Source organism: Leishmania infantum, chromosome 5 (assembly GCF_000002875.2).
Source record: "Leishmania infantum JPCM5 genome chromosome 5".
In the NCBI taxonomy this organism is placed as follows: domain Eukaryota; phylum Euglenozoa; class Kinetoplastea; order Trypanosomatida; family Trypanosomatidae; genus Leishmania; species Leishmania infantum.
The window spans coordinates 428,335-449,024 of NC_009390.2; the positions used below are offsets into that span (position 1 = coordinate 428,335).

Below are 20,690 nucleotides of genomic sequence, written 5' to 3' on the forward strand. Positions count from 1 at the left end.
ATGGAGGTGTGGAAAGACGGCGAATCAGGCATCGCCACAGACAGGCAAAAACAAGTCAACGCACGCAGCGAGGTAAGACTGGCAAACGGAATACGACAACCCGGCAGCCACAACGGGGGCCATGCTCAGGAGATGAGGCCGCAGCCGCAGCGGCAGCGGTGGAAGTCGCTTCGACGCAGAAGGCCGAAGAGGAGACCACACCGTGAAGGCAGCAGGCACAGAAGCAACAAGGAAAACGAAGGGCAGCGATGTGCACACACACACACACAGAGGGAGGGAGGGAGGGAGGCGAGGAAGCAGCTCACTCACTCACGCATACGCCTTGACACAAAGGACTACATTCTTATTGGATCTACTCTGAAGAGGATGGCAGCAGCAACAGCAGCAGCGCTCACCGCCCCCTGCCTCCCGCAGGCGTGCCCACCCCACTCCTCATCACTGTCTACCGAGACCCTGGTACTCACTCATACACATACGAACACACCAGCGGCCCTCGCTACATCATCCTTTCCTTTGGGTCTGCCTTGACGCGCGGGGTCAGAATCGCGCCCGACGAGTTGTCGGCACCGCCGTCTTCGAGACAACCTCAGCGAGGCGACGCAGCGCCGCGGCACGCAAATTGGCATTGCGGCTCATCTGTTGTTCTGAAGCCGGCGCCGCTGCGGTGGACGCCGGCGGCACGCTGACCGGGCTTCCATGCAGGGTGTCCTGTCTGCTGCCTGCCTGTGAGCCGCGACGCGTCGGTGTCGCTGTTGTGCGTTGCGTGACGGCGTCAAACTGTCGCACCGCTGCTGCGAGGCTCTCGCCTACATCTTCAGGGGGTTCACAGCGGCCGTCGTGAACCTTGGGACAACGCTGCTGAGATAGTATTGATGCCTTCGTGCTCTGCTCGTGAGGGCTGCAGAGGCGCTCGCGCGCTGCTGAGGGCCGCCGGCGCGGCTGCGGCGCTGCCCACGACGGTGTCGACCACCGCCATCCTGTCTGCGCACGCGGCGTATCAGCGTCGTAAAAGACTTCTTCGCCTTCAGTGTCGGCACAGCGCGGGCGATTATCGCCGCTATCGTAGTGGCCCCGGTGATGGTGCGCGCACGCTTCCATGGGTGTGGAGAAGAGGGCGTTGCCGGAAGAGTGCCGGCAGGCGCCAGGGGTGGCGGACTTCGGGGATAGGCGATACGATGGCGCTGCCGCCGCTGCTACCGAGATCGCACGCTGCGGAGCATGGTACGCGTGTGGAGAAGCGAGGCTCGCGGACGCCGCCGCAGCCCCGGGCGAGAGAAGTGGCTCGTCGCGGCTTAGTGAACGCGGCGGGTAGCGGCGGTGAGGGGCGGCAGCTGCGCTATTTCCGCTACCACCGAGGTGACAGACGTCCAGGTCTCGAGCCGACGGTGGCGCTGCGCCTCGGGACGACTCTCCACTCAGATGACGCTGCGAGGTGGGGGCCAACGACAACCCGGAGAAGGCCGGCTTGGTTGTCGCTGGGTGGCGCGCGTCGATGCTTCTGCGGCGCCAAGAATGTGCCGCGTGCTTGCCTTCCTCGATGAGCACCTGCGCCAGCTCCCTCGCGTAGTAGCGGTCACATGCGTCGTACTCCGGGCCTCTGTACTTGACGGGGCTGTAGCGGTTTTGCGCATGCGATGCCTCGCTGCTGCCGTCGCGTGTGTGGCCAGACCGCCGCTGACTGTTGCTGTACGAGTGTGTTTTCGGGTCGATTACGACCATCGGCGCGATCGCTGTGGAGCCGTACTGGTGCCGCAGCTGTTCTGCCAACTCCGCGTAGGAACGGCGATGACGGTGCGAATGAGGGGCACCGTAGGGAGCGTCCTCGTCGCCGTCTGCAGCACTGCCATCCTCGCCGTCTTCTTCCCGCACTACATCGGCGTAGTCCTTTGACACCGCGCCGCTTGTCCTCAGCGACGATGCCGTTTGGCACGGCGAGCGCACGAGTTTGTGAGCTCTGGCGCTGCTGCCGCTAACCCGTTTCTTTGCCATCTGCAGCTCCTCACTCAACACACGCATGTACTCCATCACTTCCTTTACCGTGGCCTCGTCTATTACAGCACCGATACCGTCAGCAGTCTTGCCCGGCTGATGCGTCGATGCAGCCTCTCTCGGCGATCGGGGCGGGGAGTGCACCTGTGCGCCGTCCGCTACAGCAGGCGTGCGCCCACACTGTTTCTGCTCGTGCTGCTGCTGTTGGCGCTTCCAACGACGCAGCTCTGCACGCGCCACCGCCGCCTCCGACTGCGCCTGATCGCGCTGTAACTCCACCACATGCTTTGCGTCGGTTAACTCATCAACGTGGTGCTCGGCAATCGCGACGGCCTCGCGCAGGAGCTGCATCTCCTCGGTGAGCTGCTGAACCTTGGCATCCGCGTCGAAAGCAGCAGCATCACCGGTTTTGTTGCCTGTGGCAGGCGGCGACTCGACAGCCAGCTGGGCGAGCTGGAACATGTGTGCCATCACCTTCAGCACCGCACCGTCGTTCGTGAAGTGCGATATCTTCGTCTCGGCAGCGGTTGCAGCGGTGGGCACAACGGCACCCCTCTCTTGACCAGCTTGGTGCTGCTGCTGGCGCTCCTGCTGCTCCTTGTTCGAAGCGCGTGGGGTGAGGGGAGGCGTGCGACTCGGCTTCGGGGGCCGCTGGGCTGCTGCGGCGGCAACCGTGGCGGTGGTGGCATTGATCGTTGTTGTGCCCCCTGAAGCAGGCTTTGTGGACGCTTCGACATCGCCGCCAGGATAGCTGCTCTGACCTCCCTCCACCATGGTCGCGACGGTCGGCTTCGCGGTCACCTCGCTACCGTCCCGTACACAGAGCGCCAGCAGCTCGGGAGGCAGGGCATGAGATGCTGGCAGAGTGCGGCGCTCTGCCCAGTTCATGTACATGGCGCACACATCTACCACCTCATCCACCAGGCGGCGATACTCCGCTGCGAGGGTGGTGCGCTGCACCAGCCGATCCACCACACCGCGAAAGCCTTCCGCCAGGTGCTCCAGCGCCGTCACCCACGTGCAGCTTCCCTCGCCGCCAACGCGATTGAAAAAGTAGCAGCCCTTCTGTCGCTGGCCGCGATCACGCAGCGTCACGTACAGCTCGTGAAGGGTCTCACGACTCTGCCCGAACGCGCCATCCATGTCCACCTCGCTGTACCTCTCCAACATGCCCGCCAGCAGCTGCTGCATGGTGTCGACGTCCTTCTGAAGCACGATAGCGGCCATCTTATGGTTGGCGCTGAAGCGTTTCAGTGTGTCCTGCAGCACTTCCATGTTCTGGTAGGTGACACGAAGTATCAGGTCGTTGTTTGCGGCAATGGTGCTCGGCGGCGACGGCGTGGGCGTCTTCCCTGCTGAGTGGCCTCCGTGTCCCTCCTTACTGAACCGCTCCCGCTCGACGCCATCCCTGCGAGCGGCGGCGGGGGGTGCACTGGCTGCCGCACTCCGCTGCTGCGACACGCGGATGAGACGATCGAGGTCGATGTCCACAAATCCGTCATCGTTGGCGTCGCCGTCGAACATCAGTTCCGTCTCACCCGAGCTGCGCCGCCGCGACGCGGAGGGGATGCACAAGTAGTGAACCTGCAGCAGCGACGTGACGGCTGTGTAGAGACGTGCCACCGTTTCGTACAGCCGCGCGATGCGGTGGTCGTACGGAAGAACGCCACCAGTCGCAGCAGCAGTGGAGTCACGGGCAAGCTGGACCAGCGTCTCTTGTCGCGACGTTGCGCCGCTCGTGGCCGCGTCTTCGGAAGAAGGCGCCAGCGGAGGCAAGGTGGCTGACGCGTCGGGCGTCGCCATGGCGGGGGCGGGGCATTGTTCCTGCGCGGCGGCTTGAATGGCGGCGTCAAGGGAGGGCAGGATGATGTCAGCCGCTCGCATGAGGCACGAGTCTATGTCATAAAGGTTGTCCTCTGGTATGTCCTCTGCTGGGGCTTCTGCTGCTGCGCGGCTCTGCGACGAGAAGAAGCGGCACACTGCAGCAAAGTATTTCACAATCTTCCTCTGTGTGCAGAGATGGTCCTCAGTCGTCTGCAACAGCCGCTGGGCCCACCGGTTGTACTTCTGCAAGAGCTCCGCTAGGCTGCGCTCCACGTACTCCATCGCCTCTGCGGAGAGGCTATCCAGCTCTTCCTCGCTGCCGCGTTGCAGCACCTCCTCCACCAGCTCGTCTTTAGCTGATTCATCTGTGCCCATGAGGAACAGGGTCTGCTTCACCATTTGACCGTTTTTCGCAAGTCGTTGCATCAACATTGCCATGGCCTCGTGGAACGCCGAGGTATCTGCCTTCCACCGCGCCTTGCCAGCGCGCAACTGCGCCAGCTCTTCTTGCACCACGGCCCAGTCACGCACCTCACCGCTCGTCCCGATGCGGGACGCAACCAGCTGCAGTGCCTCTAAGACGTTATGCTCTGTGACCGCTGCGCCAGGTGTGTTGGCTTCGTTCGCCGTGCCGTCTTTCGTGGTCGTCAGAGAAGAGGTCTTGGTGGCGGTCGAGGGCTCCAGGGCGGGTCGAAGATTGAGGCGACGGAGCGCGCTGACGCCGTTGCCGCGGCGGCCATCCTCTGCATCGTCGCGTCCTTTGCCAGCGTCGTTCGCCTCGCCGGCAGACCCTATGCCACTAGCCGCTGGGGTGGAGGGGAAGGTGAGGCCGAGACCGTCTCTGCCAATGCGTTCCACCGCGGCAGCCACCTTCTGCAGCCGTTTCTGCAGCCCCGTACTCTTCTGCGACGCCGCTTCCGCGCGCGCCTTTCCGGCGGCAGCGGCGTTCAACGCCCGCTGATACTTCGTTTTCACCATGCGCAGCCGCTCCACTACGTCGCTCAAGAAGTGATCCAGCTTTGCGGGGGTGAGGTTGCGCTCTAGATCGACGTTGCCCATCACTTCAACCAGCAGCTGCTCTGACACCTCGCTGTCTGCCGCGGCGTCCTCCTGCGCAACACACAGGTCCCGGAGCAGCTGTACAACATGTTTGCCGTGCTTCGTCATCGACTCCTCCATGTGGGCGAGCCCCACACGGCCCTGCGCCCCGGCTAGCTCCCTTCGCTGCTGCTGGGCCGTAACGGTGGCAAAGCGTGACTTGACCAGTTCAACCATCTCCAGCAGGTTTCGCGTCGGCGGTTCCACCCGCACAGCCGCAACGCTGTGCGGCGTACAGCTGCCAGACACACTCCCGCCCCGCCGTGCGTCGACAAGAAGCTGCGCCAGCTCTTCGACTGCTTGTGCCGATGAGTGGCGCAGCGCCATCTCTTCCTCTGAAATGTGGTGCGGGAATGCCACAACAGAAGTGACGGTCTCTTGCAGGGATCGAAGTGAGCTAGACAAGGCTTCGCCCAGCTGTAGGTCGCCGTTCGCGTCGGCTTTGGACGACGGAAGATAGAACACCTCCGCCAGCCTCTGCCTCTCCGCCTCGACCATTTCCATGTAGCGCTCCATCGATAGGTACTCAGAGAGAAGGAAGCGTATCAGCTCGGTGAGGTTGCTGCATCGCGTCAGCACGGGTGCCTCCGGCACTTGCAAGTTAAAGTGAATCTGTAGAGAGGCCGGAACCACATCAATGAGGGACTGCAGTGCGCCTCCCACGGTGTGTGAGCCACCCATGGCAGAAGCCCCACCATCCTCTGATGCACTTCCCTTCAGCTCCTGCTGGGCCTCCAGCTCAGAAAGCGCGGCCGAGAGTGTAAGTTGACGGAAGCTCTGGCTTGCGGCAACAGTGCTCTCCATTTTTTTCATAACAGCAGCCTTTGCAGTGGTGTACTCTTTAGCGAGCTGCGTGAGCACACCACAACTGGTGTGAAGAAGCTGCGAAACGTTTGCCTTTGTCCTTCTTGCCTCCGGCAGCAGCACCGGGGCCGAGAGGTCCGCGTTCTTCTCAAAGCAGGCTTGCATGCCGTCGCAAACAGTGCGCCACAGTTCGTTCAGCGGCTGCTCCAGCCAAGCAGGATTTGGGGCGGCCACAGGGCGGGCTGGTGCGCCATCTCGTAACCGTGCGGAGACCTCTGCAATAGACGGTGGCGACTCTTCACCGTAGAGACCAAAGCGGCGCTGCACAGTGTCACTGTACTCTCGCAGGAGCAGGTCCTTGAAGTTGTTGTCCCGCTTTTCGCGTTCCAGCTCCTTCACCACTTCGAGCAGAACAGCTGGAATGTCGGCGTCGCACGCGATTGCGCCGTAGCTCTCAAGGATGTCAGAAACTTGAGCGAGCGTTTTATCGTTTGGTTGATAGGCCTGATGGCGTAGCTCTTGGGGACATACATTGCTCGGAGGTTGGTGGTACCCATCAGCGTCGTCTAGAAGCGATCTATCTCTATTTGTGGAAGCAATGCTGGACACCTCCGATTGGGTCCTGGACCCGGCCGAGCGCGCAACAGACGACGTCCACAGCTGCGAGTGGGCGTTGGCCCACGTTTGCTTCTTGTTGCTCATCCTCGATCTGGGGACGCAAGGAGAACCAGTTTGGGAAACAAAGAAAAAGAGAGAACTAGAGGGTGGAAGTATTCCAGCAGACGTGCATTGCGGATGCATTATGCATTGGGGTAGGTGGACCGTGCCACTAAAAGAGCTGTTCAATCAATTTGGCGCTTCCAGCACTAAATCCTCTCGTCCACTAGCCGCTACTACTGCTCTGGCTGACACACAACACTGATCAAGTGCTGACACACACACACACACACACACAAAGGTGTTTTGATTTTCTTGAATTACCTTACCGAGCATTATACAGAAGAAAAAGGGCGAGGGTTGAAATCTATGACCTCATGAGCGAAGAGTCGTTTTGTGCGTCGGTGAAGACCTCCGAGCAACGACGCTATTGCTGCTGTTGTTGCTGGATAAGCTGCGCCTGGCGCTCCTGCATCTTCCGGTACAGCTCTTGGGCCTTCTTCTGCAGCTCCGCCTCCTTTCTATCTAGCTCAGCGATGCTGGTGTCACTGCGCTTGATTTCGCCGTTGATGTAGTCCAGGCGGTTGCCGATGATTGTCTTGGCATCGCTCTGGTCCTGCGGAACCAGGGCAGGACCGATAAGCTTGTAAACTGTAGCGTCGGGCTCCAGCCTGTTCAGCTCATCACGCACTAGTTCATTCTCGTTCTTTTGCCCGCCAAGCTGACGGCGGGCTTCAATGAGCTTGCCCTTCTTGTCGCCCATCTCCTGAAGCTCTTTCAGAATCGGCCTCAGAAGATCGTTGAGCTTTTTGATATCCGGGTGCACCTGTTGCATGATCACAGCGCCTCTTCGATGAGCAGGACAGAATAATAAGCGATAATGCGCAGCTACGTGAGATAATGAGAATCAGCTTCACGGAAGGGGAAAAAATATTGACAGAAACTAAGAAGTTGCATTGGGGACTTCATCGACTGCACACAGCAAAATACATCAGCTAAAGTCATCAGACAGAAGACATTTAGCCTACAAATCTACGAGCAACAGAAAAGCGGCACGGACCCTATTATAATCACGCGTAGATCAGGCGTGCACTCAAAAAGATGTTCACGTCTGAGAAAGGCACGCAGACCTCTATACCACAAAAGCTTCTTTTTCCTAAAATGGGCTTCCTAGTGTAAGGGGTACAAGAATACACAAGCTTCAACGGGAATAACAGTCTACTCTTTGAAGCATTTCTTTTTCCCTCAGCATCCCCATTCTGCCGCACAGCATAACCCCAGCTCGGCTCCACCGCGGCCTGTCACAGGCCCCGTTGCGTGGGGCAAAGCAGAGGGAAACACGTGTTAGGGCAATGCCGACCCCGTCACCTGAGCATGGCTTCCGCCTGAAGCTCCCCCCCGCACAGCAGGTCGCCTCACAGCCGCTCCAATGATGCCGGTCGCCATGCGCTGAATCGCTCGGGGTGAGCTAGGCTCCCGCCCGCAGGCAGGCAGCGCCGGGTGAGGTGCATTCGAGCCACGCTGGCACTCTGTCTATCATGTGGATGGCACAGACGTGCTCACAGTCGCAGGTCGTTCTGAGGCATCGCTATATATACGGCCTGGCCGTCGACATCAGCAGCGACAGAGAGCTCTGATTTCGCTACGCCGCAGGCAGTGGACCCTGCTGCCATCAGAAGTGGCTCGGCGCGGGCAGGGATAGGGGCTGCTTGGCTTTCACACAGAGAGTGGTGCGTACTGGACCCTGAATACCACACTGGGGTGTACCCCGTCGTCAGGGGATTCTTCGAAGCGAAAAAAAAAGACAAAAAAGATGCATGCCTCTACGATGCTCTCCGCTGAATCAAGCGATCAGCCTCGAGGTTGCCTTTGTTGACAACCGGCCACGAGTCAATTTGTGTCACAAATGGCAGGTTCATGTAAACCTTATCCCGATAGCGCTTATCCTGCTCGATAGGATTGCGCTCCACATAAATGGTCCGGAGGGTGTTTGCAAACCCACAGAACTTCTTGACCTCGCCCCAGTCGTTGATGTTTCCGTCAGTCAACCAAAATTCTTCCAGTTCAGGCATGTTGGTGGGGTTGATGACAGCTTCGTTGATTGTAGAAATGGGATTGAAGCTGAAATCAAGCAGGTGAAGAGAGTGCAGAGGCAGGTTCTCGATGGTACTAATGCCGTTTTCTGACAGGTAAAGCTCGGTGAGATACGGGTTGCAGCCTTCCTTGAACGCCTCTTCGGTAATGGATGCCAGCCGATTCGCTTGAAGGCTAAGCTTTCGAAGCTCGCGAAGATTGTGAAGGGAGTCGCCAATACTGTGGATCTTGTTTTTGCCAAGCCAGAGGCTCTGTAAAGACCGCAGGTTAGAGAGGCCAGATCCGATTTCGCGAATGCGGTTGCCGCCAAGTTCGAGAAGCTCGAGGTGGACGAAGCTATCGAGTCCTTCGATGACTTTGATTTTGTTCTCCACCAAGTACAGCTCCTTAAGCGTCGAGCCTAGAGAATCTAGGCCCGTGATCTTGCGTAGCTGATTGTAGCTCAAATCAAGCTTGGTGAGAGAGTAAAACGCGTGCGGGACTGCCTTCTTCGAGAGAGATCCACTTTCGGGGTCTGGCACCATTGCCGAGTCAAAAAAGTCGCGCACCTTCCTGATCTTGTTGTCAAACAAATCTAGTTCAACAAGCCGCCCGGCCAAGTGTTGCGGGAAAGCAGAGAGCTCATGAATGAGATTCTTGCGCAGAGAGAGAGTCTTGCACTCGGTGAGCTGATTAAGGTCGAGCTCATCAAGGGTGAAGAGCCGAATGTTGGCAATGTCAATGTCGGTGCTTTTGGCATTGATCGCTAGCTGCTCAGACGCGTGCTTCGTGCTCTCAGTGTGCTGCGGTGGCACTTCTTGCTCACCGTCGCTGCCACTGTTGGACCTTGCCGGCGTGGCGGCTGAAGGAGGCGCGGCAGCGGCTTGAAGAATTCTTTCCCTCAAGCGCGCCTTTTTCTCCTCGTCAAGATTGGAGAACATGGACCTAGGAGTCTTGGGTATGGAAGTGCTGAAGGGTTCACACGAAAACCAAAGGAAACCTGGGGAGAAAAAAAAGGAAGGAGATTCAGTTATAGAAGGGGCGTGGGGCAAGTGGCATTGACAAAGCGACGAATAACGCGCACGCAGAAGGACTGCAGTTGTTGTAAAACGATGACTGGGCGTACCGCATGACAGAGGGACTCATGATGATGAGCTTTCAGAGCAGGAGAAACGGCGCAGCCGCCCTGAAAAACCCCGGCAAGTCTCCCAAATCTGTCCATTCTGCTTTGGTTTTTCGCTCAGGGCTGCCGCCAGCCATCGTTGCGGCACAGCAAGGTGGACAGCCGCTGCGCGCAGAAGGAGCTCTCTCGCGAGCGATGAGAAGGCGAGACAGAAACTTCCGTGTAATGAGTGGCGCGCTTTTTCACCTTTTTTTTAGAACTATCATGGTGTGCTCCCCCCTTGTTTGTGCTTTTAGGGAAGATGCGCCTGAGAGGGGCGCACGGGTGCAGAGGGGAGTCAAACTGAGTGGTTCTTTATAAAGAAACCGTGCCCCTCAAAGATATTTGGCGACACCCCCTGTTTGCTCGTAGCTCAGCTGTATCAAGACAGCGGACTCCAGCCGGTGCCTGCGTCGAAAGAAAGCCTTACGGTGTGTTGTGCCCCAACTAAAATGATTATTCAGCAGGCAGTGGTGTTTGTGGCTGTACGCCGTCATGCATTCTGATTAAATCAAGAGGGCCTCATTGTTTTAGCATGCGCAGCTTCGCAGATCAGCTGGACAACGTAACTTAGACGCCTCTTCAGGTTTGGACAGCTGAAGAGGAGAGCTTTTCAGTGCCGTGTATGCAACACATCTTGTGCGATGCACGTCTTTCAAATTCTCAAGCAACACTCTGTTTCTTTTATGCCGCAAGCTGGCATTGAGAATTTGGTGGCCGCGCGCGGCGAACCCTCTTTATTTTCCCGCCATGCGCCCAAAGCTTATCGTCTTGATGCTTGTTTGAAAGCATCTTCTCGCGTGTGAAGAGGGCATTTTTCTTTTCAAAACAAGGATAGTAAAGTCCTCACCTTTTTAGTTTCCTCTTGCGCACTCGATAGCGCAGGCTCTCTTTTGTTTTGCTGGAAAGCCTCGCGATTTCTCGAGTAACTTTTAGCCTCCGTTCTGTTGCATGAGCTGGTAATAGTAAATCCTTCATGTGCCTCCTTCTTTTCTCTTGCAAAAATGGCCCCTTTTCACGTAGCAGTGCTTGCCCGTTGAATGACAGATTATGCTATTAGATCACCTACACCTTTCGCTGCACATTGTATTCAAGTAATTGTAGACTCTTCTGTTTGTGGCTGATTCGGACAGTCAACCAGATATGGGCATTAAGCTCCCTGATTTCAAACAACTGAGAACTTCACGTCCCTAGCTCAGTCCAGATGAGAGTCCATCAAGCACCCCTTCCACACAAATCTAGTTTTTCCTTTTACCGTCCGCATTCTGCCGCACAGCATGACTCCAGCTCGGCTCCACCGCTGCCTGTCACAGGCCCCGTTGCGTGGGGCAAAGCAGAGGGAAACACGTGTTAGGGCAATGCCGACCCCGTCACCTGAGCATGGCTTCCGCCTGAAGCTCCCCCCCCCCGCACAGCAGGTCGCCTCACAGCCGCTCCAATGATGCCGGTCGCCATGCGCTGAATCGCTCGGGGTGAGCTAGGCTCCTGCCCGCAGGCAGGCAGCGCCGGGTGAGGTGCATTCGAGCCACGCTGGCACTCTGTCTATCATGTGGATGGCACAGACGTGCTCACAGTCGCAGGTCGTTCTGAGGCATCGCTATATATACGGCCTGGCCGTCGACATCAGCAGCGACAGAGAGCTCTGATTTCGCTACGCCGCAGGCAGTGGACCCTGCTGCCATCAGAAGTGGCTCGGCGCGGGCAGGGATAGGGGCTGCTTGGCTTTCACACAGAGAGTGGTGCGTACTGGACCCTGGATACCACGATGAGGGGTAACCCTGTCATCAGGGGACTCTTCAAATGGTAAGGGTATTAACAGCAATAATGGTACTAACGAAAAACACTTACACACAGACAAAAGAAAGAAATGAGCAGATAGAAAAGGGACATTTTGAATTTAGGCATCACATGTGTTTTCCTCTTATATCGCCAACTGTTCACCGCTTTTTTGACACCTTTTTCTCCTTTATCTATTCTTATTGCAATAAAAATGGTGGCCTCAGCCAATTATTTGCTGCACAGTTGTGCCCACTCAAAAATTCCTCAAGTAACCTTTTTTCTAGCTGTGCTTGTAGCTTATAGTCTTTCACTCTCACTGTTTTCACATTGCAGTGTTGCTTTTGCATCTCTTTTTTTTTCCCTCGCCTGGCGGCTTCTATTTTTTTTCCGAAAATGGCTTTCTCTCTGTTTTCCCTCATCGGAACGGCTGCCGTGGCTCTTCTACTTGTGGTGGCTGCGCCAAGCTCTGCTGACACCATTACTGTCAATGCTGCCACACAGGCGTGGCTGAAGATGTGGATTAAGTCTATTCCAAACCTGCAGATCATTTGGTTGAACCCGAACATTTGCTCTCGCGCTGGCATTGAGTGCGTTTCTGCCACCAACTCCATCAACATTCGTCTGGATGGCGTGACGTCCACTGGATTCAACTTCATCGGCACCCTCCCTGAGGTTGACAGCTCCATCGACGGCAATGAGCTTCAGATCACCAGCATCTCCGTCAGAGGCAAGGCTCGCTTCACCGGCACTATCCCTGCGTCGTGGTCGCGCATCACCCGGCTGACTCGCCTGGATTTTAGCAGAACGCGGATGAGCGGCCGGATTCCTGATGAGCTCGGCAGCCTCGCTACCTTGGTGTCTGTCGACTTCTCGAACTCATACTTCTGCTACGGCCTGCCCAACTGGAACGCTTCTAGCATGCCGATGCTTTCACAGGCCATTTTCACGAATAACAACATGCGCGGCCCGTTTGCCTCATCCTGGTCCACCTTCCCAGCTTCCCTGAAGCTCGACATCACCGGCAACAAGCTATGCGGTTGCATGCCCAGCTCGTGGGACTCCAAATCGAACCTGGTGGCTGCTGCCAAGGCCATGGATGCTGGCACTGTCTCCAACTGCTTTCGTTCTTGCAACTCCGCTTCCCTGTCTTACTGCCCGGCTCCGCCCACTGGCAACGGCGCGCAGATGATTACGATGACTACGGCCGTGGTTGGCCTGGTTGTCGCTGTTGCTTCCTTGGTCTTCTGAGGACTAGAGACATGTGCTGTCTGGGCGAGCTCAGCTTGATCGTTCTTGCACTGTACTGTGAATTGTACTTTGAGTTAAGCTTTATTTTACCCCTTTCCTCCCGAAAAAAGATATTTATACGCTCACCTTCTCTTTATTTATTTTGCATTTATGCGTTGATTTTTCCTTTTTGTTTCTCAGCGTCACTTTTGCCGCTTGTTCAAGAAAAAAAAGGGCGAGTTGACATGCACATAGCAAAGTTAGGCAGAGGAAAGCAGAATGTGCGAGGCACTTTTGAGTTTATTTCGCAGCGTCTTTGCTGCCACTGTTGCTGTGCATGGAGAGGAACGACTCTGCATCGTTTAGGCTTATGTGCATACACCAAAGCAGCAAGAACAACAAAATAATATCTAGTACTGCCGCGAAGTCAAAAGGCAAGGAGAACGCAGTGAAACAGAAAAGGAGGGCAAGGAGAAGAGCGAGAAGGAAAGCAAATAAAACCATGAAATTACCTCTCGCCTAAATCGTCGATTTAAACCCTTTTATGTGCATTTTCCGCACTTTCTCCTCTATGCAGCCGGTGGATCATCAACTGCGGTGACTTTATCCAAGCTTTTCACTCATTTCTGGCCATTCGTTTCGAGTTTTGCTTTGCATGCTTTGTTTTTCCTCATTTCCTGATTACGAATTTCATAAATCAAGAAGAAAAAAAATTATGGTAGACCAATATAAGCAGCTAATTGCTCCTTAATATATATATATATATTTGATTCATCATCGTCCGCATTTACTTTTGTTTATGCACTGCTGCTTTATCTTTTTGCCTTTCCTTCTTTCTCCTAGTTTCGCTCTTTTTTCTCTCTTTTTTGGTCTCGACCCCCTTTTCGAGGTATGGGAACAGTTTTACAAAGCTTTCTCTACTACTTTCCGTGTTTTACAACTGCTTACAGTATTCATCAATTTCGTGTGTTTGCACTTACGAAAAAAATGTCTCCGTCTCCTACTTTGCTTTGTATTTGTCTTTATTGTTCGGTCAGCTGAAAGTCAGGAGGTCGCGTGAAGAGTTTGAGCGATTTGAATCACGTTCGCAGTCACAAACCTACCTATCTTTTCAGTTTTCAAGATGAGAAAATCACAGAGGTTACGAATAGAATACAATAATATTATTACATCCAGGAAGACGACGCCTCCATTTTTTTTGAAGTTGAAGAATGACCTGATCGAAGAGAGGAAGCAATATAACGGATGCGGTGCCATATACTTTTCCCCCTCTTCATTCTTTTTTTCTTCTGGTTCTCCTTCCAGCACCACCTTTCTCTTCCCCTTTTCATCTCTCTTCCATTATCTATTTTCCCAAGCAGCCCATGTGATTAATTATTTCTCCATTTCATATATATTTTATTTTTTTTTCTTCATGCCCTGCCCGATACTTCCGTTCTTTCTGATTTCTATTTTTTCTTTCGTTATATATATATACATTTATTTATTCGTTTTTTTTTTCCTTTTATTCTTGCGCCGCTAGGACTATGGCACTTCTACCCCTGCCAGAGCCTTTGCCTTGCCTGCGTTTGCTGTGAAGGTAGCCCACCTGATGCTGTGCTTCATACGCTACGCTAGATCGACAGGCCTCTTGAAGCTCACTGCACACCTCGTCGCACGCTTCAACCTTGCACGCAGTGACCTGGTCACGCACGTCTCACCCTGCGCTGCATGGGCTTCCCCTGCCGGGTGGCTAAGGCTGCTCACCGTGCCCCTCCAAACGACAAGCTATAAGCTCTCTGTGCATTCGCACCTGCTCATTCACAGGCCCCTTCCACTTGACACACCCACGCCTGTCAAAGGCGTGCGGATTCAGGAGAAAGCGGAATACCCTTGCTGCAACGTAGACTCATGGTGGCGTCCCACCTGTCACGGCACACGGGGACAAGTCATCCAAACATGCTCCCCATGGCATCAATGGAAGCGGAAAATGAAAAGCACGAGCCCCCAGGCTAAAACCTCATCCTGGAGCAGATCCCAGGATGCAAAAATGCGAGGACTGTCAAGCATCGCTGGCATGGTGTGTCACCACCAAACAAGGAATGCAGAGGCCCGAGGAGCACGACTGATGGGCGGAAAAGGCGCAAAGAGATCTATACCAATCATCCCCAAAGTGCATGTGTGCGAAGCATGCGGCGTCTTCTACGTCCGGCCGGATGGGCTGATGAGGCGCACATGCCGGAAGCATGGCGAGAGCACCCCGAGTTGCACCAACGAGGTCCTTCACACCCTCATGTGGAGAGCCACCTCACCACATTGTGGAGTGCCGCGGCTTTGGGCGACTGAGGGAGAAGCATGGCACACAGGCGGAGCGCAGCGTCTCCAGAGGGCCTGGCATGAGGCTGGCCAACTTCCTTCTCGGGCCCATCCGACATGCACCTAGACCACCCCTTGTTACGTGCACGCAAGACGTCACTGTCTCCGCACTCGAGCAGGTCCCTGCCACCTGAGCCGCTGAAATCAGGGCATGCAGTCAGCCCGGGGCCTTGCTGCGCTGGTGGCGCCGCACGGACGCGAGAAGGGACGAGGAAGGATGAGAGGAGCCCGTACAACGCATGACCTGATTTGACGGCTGGACGGTGCGTCCATGACGACGAGGATTTAGCTGTATTTTTGCTACAGCGGTGGGTGGTGAGCTGTGGCTGTGTGCGCGTCTCCTTGCTGACGTGCTGGTGGTGGCAGAATGGACACGTCTGAAAGAGAGAGAACAAAAGGTGATGTCTCTTTGCTGTTCTTGTCGAGCGTGGTAACTTTCTTTTATTATTCTTTGATCTGTCTGCTGTCCTCATTGCCTTTTTCCCCTTCCACACATCTCACGTTCTCTCGTGGGCTCGCTTGTTCGAACCCTGCGCGTGTGTCACCATTCTTTTAACCCTCTCCTCCCATTCTCTCTTCGTCTTTCAAGCGAAATGCATCTAAAACATTTTTGCAGTCTCGTTGTCGCGTGCATGGACGTTGGTGTGTGTATTCATAATCTGTGCGTGCTTGTGAGACGCCAAATTGCATGTGGCGCTTGTGTGCCACTTTCTTTTTTGTCCTACCAGGATCGAAAGAGGTTTTAGAGATATCGTTCGCCACCACACCACCCAAACACATTATTGCCCTCTTTTTCGTCTCTCTTTTCCACCTCATGTGCCCTCCCTCTCTCCCCCTTCCCCCCTGTCTGCCTCTCTTCGTTTCGCCTTCTCTTTGGTCGCTTCGTTGATTTGGATTATGGCCTCGCGTTCGTCTCCCGCTCTCTCTCCCTCTCTCCCTCTCTCCCTCTCTCCCTCTCTCCCTCTCTCCCTCTCTCCCTCTCTCCCTCTCTCCCTCTCTCCCTCTCTCTCTCTCTCTCTGTGTGTGTGTGTGTGTGTGTGTGTGTGCGTGTGCGTGCCAGAGAGCGGGATGGCGATGCTTGGCACTGTGGCAGTAGGCGTACGAGCGGAGGAAAGAACGAGAGGAAAGGGAGTAGGGAGCTCGAGCGGCAGCAAAGCAAACAGGCATAATCAGCGGGCCGGGGGCATTCTGCCTTCGCACACCGCACGCAGGGCACTGCACAGGGCCAAAAGCCAAGACACAAATCAAGAAGAAAAGATGCGCCCAAGGAAAACGAGACGAACGGCGGAAAGCGAAGGCGGCGTTGAGGGTTGTAGGCGAGGGGCAGCTGTTGTGAAGGAAGGGAAGAGCGGCGAGACGTGCGGGGGAGAAGAGCAGGAGGAGGGGAGTGGGAAAAAGAGGACAAGGGGACAGCACATTCATCAATGATAAGACGATCGACTGGCTCTCCCTGTCCAGGCTCACACCCCTTCCTCCCCCTACCTCCCTACACCCACACGCAAGAAGACTGACGTCCACCTCCGTCATCCTGCCCTTCCGGTTAGCCATCTGATCTTTACTTCCTTTCGTTGTCGTATTGTTTGATCCCTGTTTCCCCTTCGTCATGATGACTTATGTGCACAGTTGACGCTCTACCCCCAAACACCCCAAACACAAATGAGCCTCCCTCTCTCCACTGATTACGTCTCATCCCCGCCCTGTCCTCTCTCTACGACAATACGTGTTCTCCACGCGGCCTTTTCGTATCGCAGAACCAACCTGTGTGTGCGTGATGTGCGCTGTCGAACCAGAGGCCGATAAGTGGGTGGATGGGAGGACTTGTGTATGCCGTCGCATATGTGAACAAGGGTCAAGAAGGTAACCAGAGAAACATCCGCAGAACGCACAACTGCTCAGAGAGCATGACACCACGGGCACGTGTGCCCTCTGCTCTGACTCCTTGCGTTCCCCGCCCTTCGCATGTCGCTGCCGCGATACTCTCCTTAACCCCCATGACTTCTTCGTTACTCTCCCCACCCCTCTTCTGCCTCCCCTGCACCGTCTTTCCCGACCAACCCCTTATCTCTCTTTTCTCCTGGCCACCATTCGCACGCTTAGAGGTACGCCTGAAAAGAAGCCAAGACGTGTTGCGGTTGCCTCTTGGCTCGTTTGCTGCCTTTGCCCTTTTCTCTATTCGTCTCTTGCTCCACGGATTCCAGCCCGTATAGCCGACATCACCACGTGAATACACTCACGTCCAGCCGTCATCCCTAGCTTTTATACCCTCCATTTCTTTGCTTTTAGTAAAGGTATACTCACCGTGCCCCCTGATGACAGGGTTACCCCTCATCGTGGTATCCAGGGTCCAGTACGCACCACTCTCTGTGTGAAAGCCAAGCAGCCCCTATCCCTGCCCGCGCCGAGCCACTTCTGATGGCAGCAGGGTCCACTGCCTGCGGCGTAGCGAAATCAGAGCTCTCTGTCGCTGCTGATGTCGACGGCCAGGCCGTATATATAGCGATGCCTCAGAACGACCTGCGACTGTGAGCACGTCTGTGCCATCCACATGATAGACAGAGTGCCAGCGTGGCTCGAATGCACCTCACCCGGCGCTGCCTGCCTGCGGGCGGGAGCCTAGCTCACCCCGAGCGATTCAGCGCATGGCGACCGGCATCATTGGAGCGGCTGTGAGGCGACCTGCTGTGCGGGGGGGGGAGCTTCAGGCGGAAGCCATGCTCAGGTGACGGGGTCGGCATTGCCCTAACACGTGTTTCCCTCTGCTTTGCCCCACGCAACGGGGCCTGTGACAGGCAGCGGTGGAGCCGAGCTGGAGTCATGCTGTGCGGCAGAATAGGGATGCTGAGGGAAAAACGTTTCACCATCCTATGCCTGCCGCCCAACGTGATGGAGGACCACATGATTTGGGTAAAGTCACTTACGAGATATTCGCATCCACTCGAAACTTTCGCCCACTCCCCGCCGAAACTCAGAACGACATTATCACACCCGGCTTCGGTTTCACTACAGCCTCCCCCCTTTCATGTCATAAGCCTTGCCGCCAAACTTCATCTTACGAAGCAGCGCAGCTTCCTCTTCGCGCCTCATCACTTGTTTACCCGCAGCTTCATACGAACGCGCTAAAAACAGTGCAGAACTAGAAACGAGTAAAAAAAGCCCCCCTGACTGAGAGACTATCATGCACCACTCTGAGGTTGCGAGCCGCGTGTGCCTGTGTGTGCGCTGCTGATGCGCGGAGGAGGAGCAGCGAGGGTGCGGGTGCGTGCGGCGCACTGCGCCTCGCCAGGGCGGTCGCCGTTGCCCTCGCGGCCTGTTGCTCCGCGCGCCGCTGTGGACCTGTGCACAGATGATGATTGACTGTAACATCACAGACTTTGAGTCGCGATGATAGCAACCATGTCGCCCCAGTCTGACGTGCGCCGGCGCCGTGCACGCCGTGTGGGTGTGCGCGTGCGCATCTAGAGAGCTGTGCCTGTGTGATGTCGCGGGGGCCGTGCGTGCCCGCCGCTGCGCGTTGACATGATCGACACCTAGGCTGATGTAAAGCCGTCGCAGATGGACGTTGAGTGGCGCACGCCGTGAAACCAACCCCGCCTCGTCTGATCGCGCGCACTCCTTCCTCCCCACCCCTGCCGCGCGGCATCTCTGCCCTGTGCTGCGGCCCCGCCACCCACAACGCCTGCTGCCGCGCTGCGCGAGCAAGTGCGCGTGTGCGGCGTGCGTGGCGCTGCTTGTACTGCTAGTGCTACTGCTGCCCACTGGCCCCGTCACCTTGAGGGCGCCCGTGCCGCCTGTCGGCGCATGCTGGGCGTACGGCCTCGAGTCGCTGCGGCGCTGGCGCACGTGCGTGCATGTGCCGTCTGCGCTGCGATTCGGGGGGCCACAGAGCAAGGGATGCGAGCGCGCGGCGTGATGCTCGGCGTGCTGCGCGCGCGCCTGACGCACCGCCGCGCGCCGCGGTTCCCGTTACGCATATCCTGTGTGCGCTCCAGCCCCGTCGGGGCCATGACGAGTCCGCAACCAACCATGCGTTACACATTGCCTGCGCGCGCGCGAGGAGACGACGCGCTCACTGTAGTGCGCGTGCCGCAAGACCCACAGGCACCGTGCATGAAACTGGAGCGCTAGATTGTAGGCTGCCCGCGGACGCGGTGCCACGGTGCGGGGGATGACAGACAACACGACAACAAAGCACAGTTTGAGCTGATGCACCGCTGCCGCCTTTGTGGCCGACACCGGTGCCCCCCGCCGCTGCGTGGGACGCCGCTGGCGGTGCGCGTGCGCAGTACGATTAAACACGGACGCGCCGCTGCATACGCTTGGTGCTGGCGCCGTCCGCCAGTGTCGTACGAGATGTGGGAGGGGCGACGGCGTGCTGGTGCCGGTGCAGTGCCGTCAGGTAAAGTGACGATGGTGTGTCCCATCCGCGCCACTGGTTCAGGCGGCACGAGAGCGAGCGACGGAGTATGCGTGTGTGCTGCTGCTGCTGCTGCTGCGATGGGAGCGGCGTGCACGGCGACACACTGACGCACAGGCACATAGAGAGAGAAAGAGCGCGACAGGGACGCAGACGCAGGATGCACAAAACTGATTCAGGCGTGCCGACGCACGCATCAGGAGCCCCCTGACTGAGAGACTATCATGCACCACTCTGAGGTTGCGAGCCGCGTGTGCCTGTGTGTGCGCTGCTGATGCGCGGAGGAGGAGCAGCGAGGGTGCGGGTGCGTGCGGCGCACTGCGCCTCGCCAGGGCGGTCGCCGTTGCCCTCGCGGCCTGTTGCTCCGCGCGCCGCTGTGGACCTGTGCACAGATGATGATTGACTGTAACATCACAGACTTTGAGTCGCGATGATAGCAACCATGTCGCCCCAGTCTGACGTGCGCCGGCGCCGTGCACGCCGTGTGGGTGTGCGCGTGCGCATCTAGAGAGCTGTGCCTGTGTGATGTCGCGGGGGCCGTGCGTGCCCGCCGCTGCGCGTTGACATGATCGACACCTAGGCTGATGTAAAGCCGTCGCAGATGGACGTTGAGTGGCGCACGCCGTGAAACCAACCCCGCCTCGTCTGATCGCGCGCACTCCTTCCTCCCCACCCCTGCCGCGCGGCATCTCTGCCCTGTGCTGCGGCCCCGCCACCCACAACGCCTGCTGCCGCGCTGCGCGAGCAAGTGCGTGTGCGCGAGTGAGACGAAGCGTCGGTGTGGGGGCGGTGTGAGTTCTATTGTTTGGCGCCGAGAACCCTGTCACTGCTGCTGCCCTATCGCTTTATTTGCGGTACGTATAGTTTCTCCTTCCCTTCTGTGCGGCAGCGTGGGGGTGTGGTATGACGGGAACGAGAGAAAAGGTTGGTTTCAGTGGGACGAGTGGGCGGGGAGGGGGGTATGGAAGCAAAGAACTCGAGGACGGTCTGCCATGGAACGCAAGCGATGCGTGTTGGGGGCGCCAGAAAGAGAAATGAGAGGCGCTGGCCGGTGGATGGGCGCTGAGGGAGAGAGATGTAGGCGCTCAGAGAAAGGGCCATTGTTGACTGCCGTAGACGTTTGTGACGAGACGCTCAGCTACCCGCTCTCTCTGCCTTTTTCCGCAGACACTCTCAAAGGAAGATACCTTAGCCGACCCTCGGGGTGCTTTATTAATGCTTCGGCAGACGTATATGTACACTGATGTCTGCCTGCTCCTCCTCCATCGCTAGGCTGGTGGGATGCTATGTCTCGCGCCTCCTTCAACT

General features: G+C 56.9%; 4 protein-coding genes and 8 non-coding genes across 12 annotated transcripts; 9 read left to right on the plus strand and 3 right to left on the minus strand.

Annotated features, from left to right (window-relative positions):
* Positions 1–537: 537 nt before the first annotated feature.
* Positions 538–6,417, minus strand: LINJ_05_1180 (conserved hypothetical protein; the record flags this gene model as incomplete). The annotated part of the gene is made up of 1 exon (XM_001463044.1): positions 538–6,417. One exon carries the CDS (start codon positions 6,415–6,417, stop codon positions 538–540), a length of 5,880 nt encoding a protein of 1,959 aa, XP_001463081.1.
* A 382-nt stretch (positions 6,418–6,799) lies between these two features.
* Positions 6,800–7,207, minus strand: LINJ_05_1190 (putative prefoldin subunit; the record flags this gene model as incomplete). Its single annotated transcript, XM_001463045.1, has 1 exon — positions 6,800–7,207. One exon carries the CDS (start codon positions 7,205–7,207, stop codon positions 6,800–6,802), a length of 408 nt encoding a protein of 135 aa, XP_001463082.1.
* Positions 7,208–8,195: 988 nt separating this feature from the next.
* Positions 8,196–9,386, minus strand: LINJ_05_1200 (protein phosphatase type 1 regulator-like protein; the record flags this gene model as incomplete). The annotated part of the gene is made up of 1 exon (XM_001463046.1): positions 8,196–9,386. The coding sequence occupies one exon, from the start codon at positions 9,384–9,386 to the stop codon at positions 8,196–8,198; it is 1,191 nt and encodes a 396-aa protein (XP_001463083.1).
* A 2,393-nt stretch (positions 9,387–11,779) lies between these two features.
* On the plus strand, positions 11,780–12,634 carry LINJ_05_1210 (surface antigen-like protein; the record flags this gene model as incomplete). Its single annotated transcript, XM_003392169.1, has 1 exon — positions 11,780–12,634. The coding sequence occupies one exon, from the start codon at positions 11,780–11,782 to the stop codon at positions 12,632–12,634; it is 855 nt and encodes a 284-aa protein (XP_003392217.1).
* Positions 12,635–18,721: 6,087 nt separating this feature from the next.
* Positions 18,722–18,977, plus strand: LINJ_05_snoRNA1. The gene has a single exon (XR_001203137.1). It is a non-coding gene (small nucleolar RNA).
* A 51-nt stretch (positions 18,978–19,028) lies between these two features.
* On the plus strand, positions 19,029–19,095 carry LINJ_05_snoRNA2. The gene has a single exon (XR_001203140.1). It is a non-coding gene (small nucleolar RNA).
* LINJ_05_rRNA3 lies at positions 19,029–19,102 on the plus strand. The gene has a single exon (XR_001203138.1). It is a non-coding gene; the product is annotated as a spliced leader associated RNA, SLA RNA (ribosomal RNA).
* Positions 19,029–19,102, plus strand: LINJ_05_snRNA2. The gene has a single exon (XR_001203139.1). It is a non-coding gene; the product is annotated as a spliced leader associated RNA, SLA RNA (small nuclear RNA).
* Positions 19,103–19,128: 26 nt separating this feature from the next.
* Positions 19,129–19,182, plus strand: LINJ_05_snoRNA3. Its single transcript, XR_001203141.1, has one exon. It is a non-coding gene (small nucleolar RNA).
* A 65-nt stretch (positions 19,183–19,247) lies between these two features.
* Positions 19,248–19,322, plus strand: LINJ_05_snoRNA4. The gene has a single exon (XR_001203142.1). It is a non-coding gene (small nucleolar RNA).
* Positions 19,323–19,351: 29 nt separating this feature from the next.
* Positions 19,352–19,420, plus strand: LINJ_05_snoRNA5. Its single transcript, XR_001203143.1, has one exon. It is a non-coding gene (small nucleolar RNA).
* A 347-nt stretch (positions 19,421–19,767) lies between these two features.
* On the plus strand, positions 19,768–19,841 carry LINJ_05_snoRNA6. The gene has a single exon (XR_001203144.1). It is a non-coding gene (small nucleolar RNA).
* The last annotated feature ends 849 nt before the right edge of the window (positions 19,842–20,690 follow it).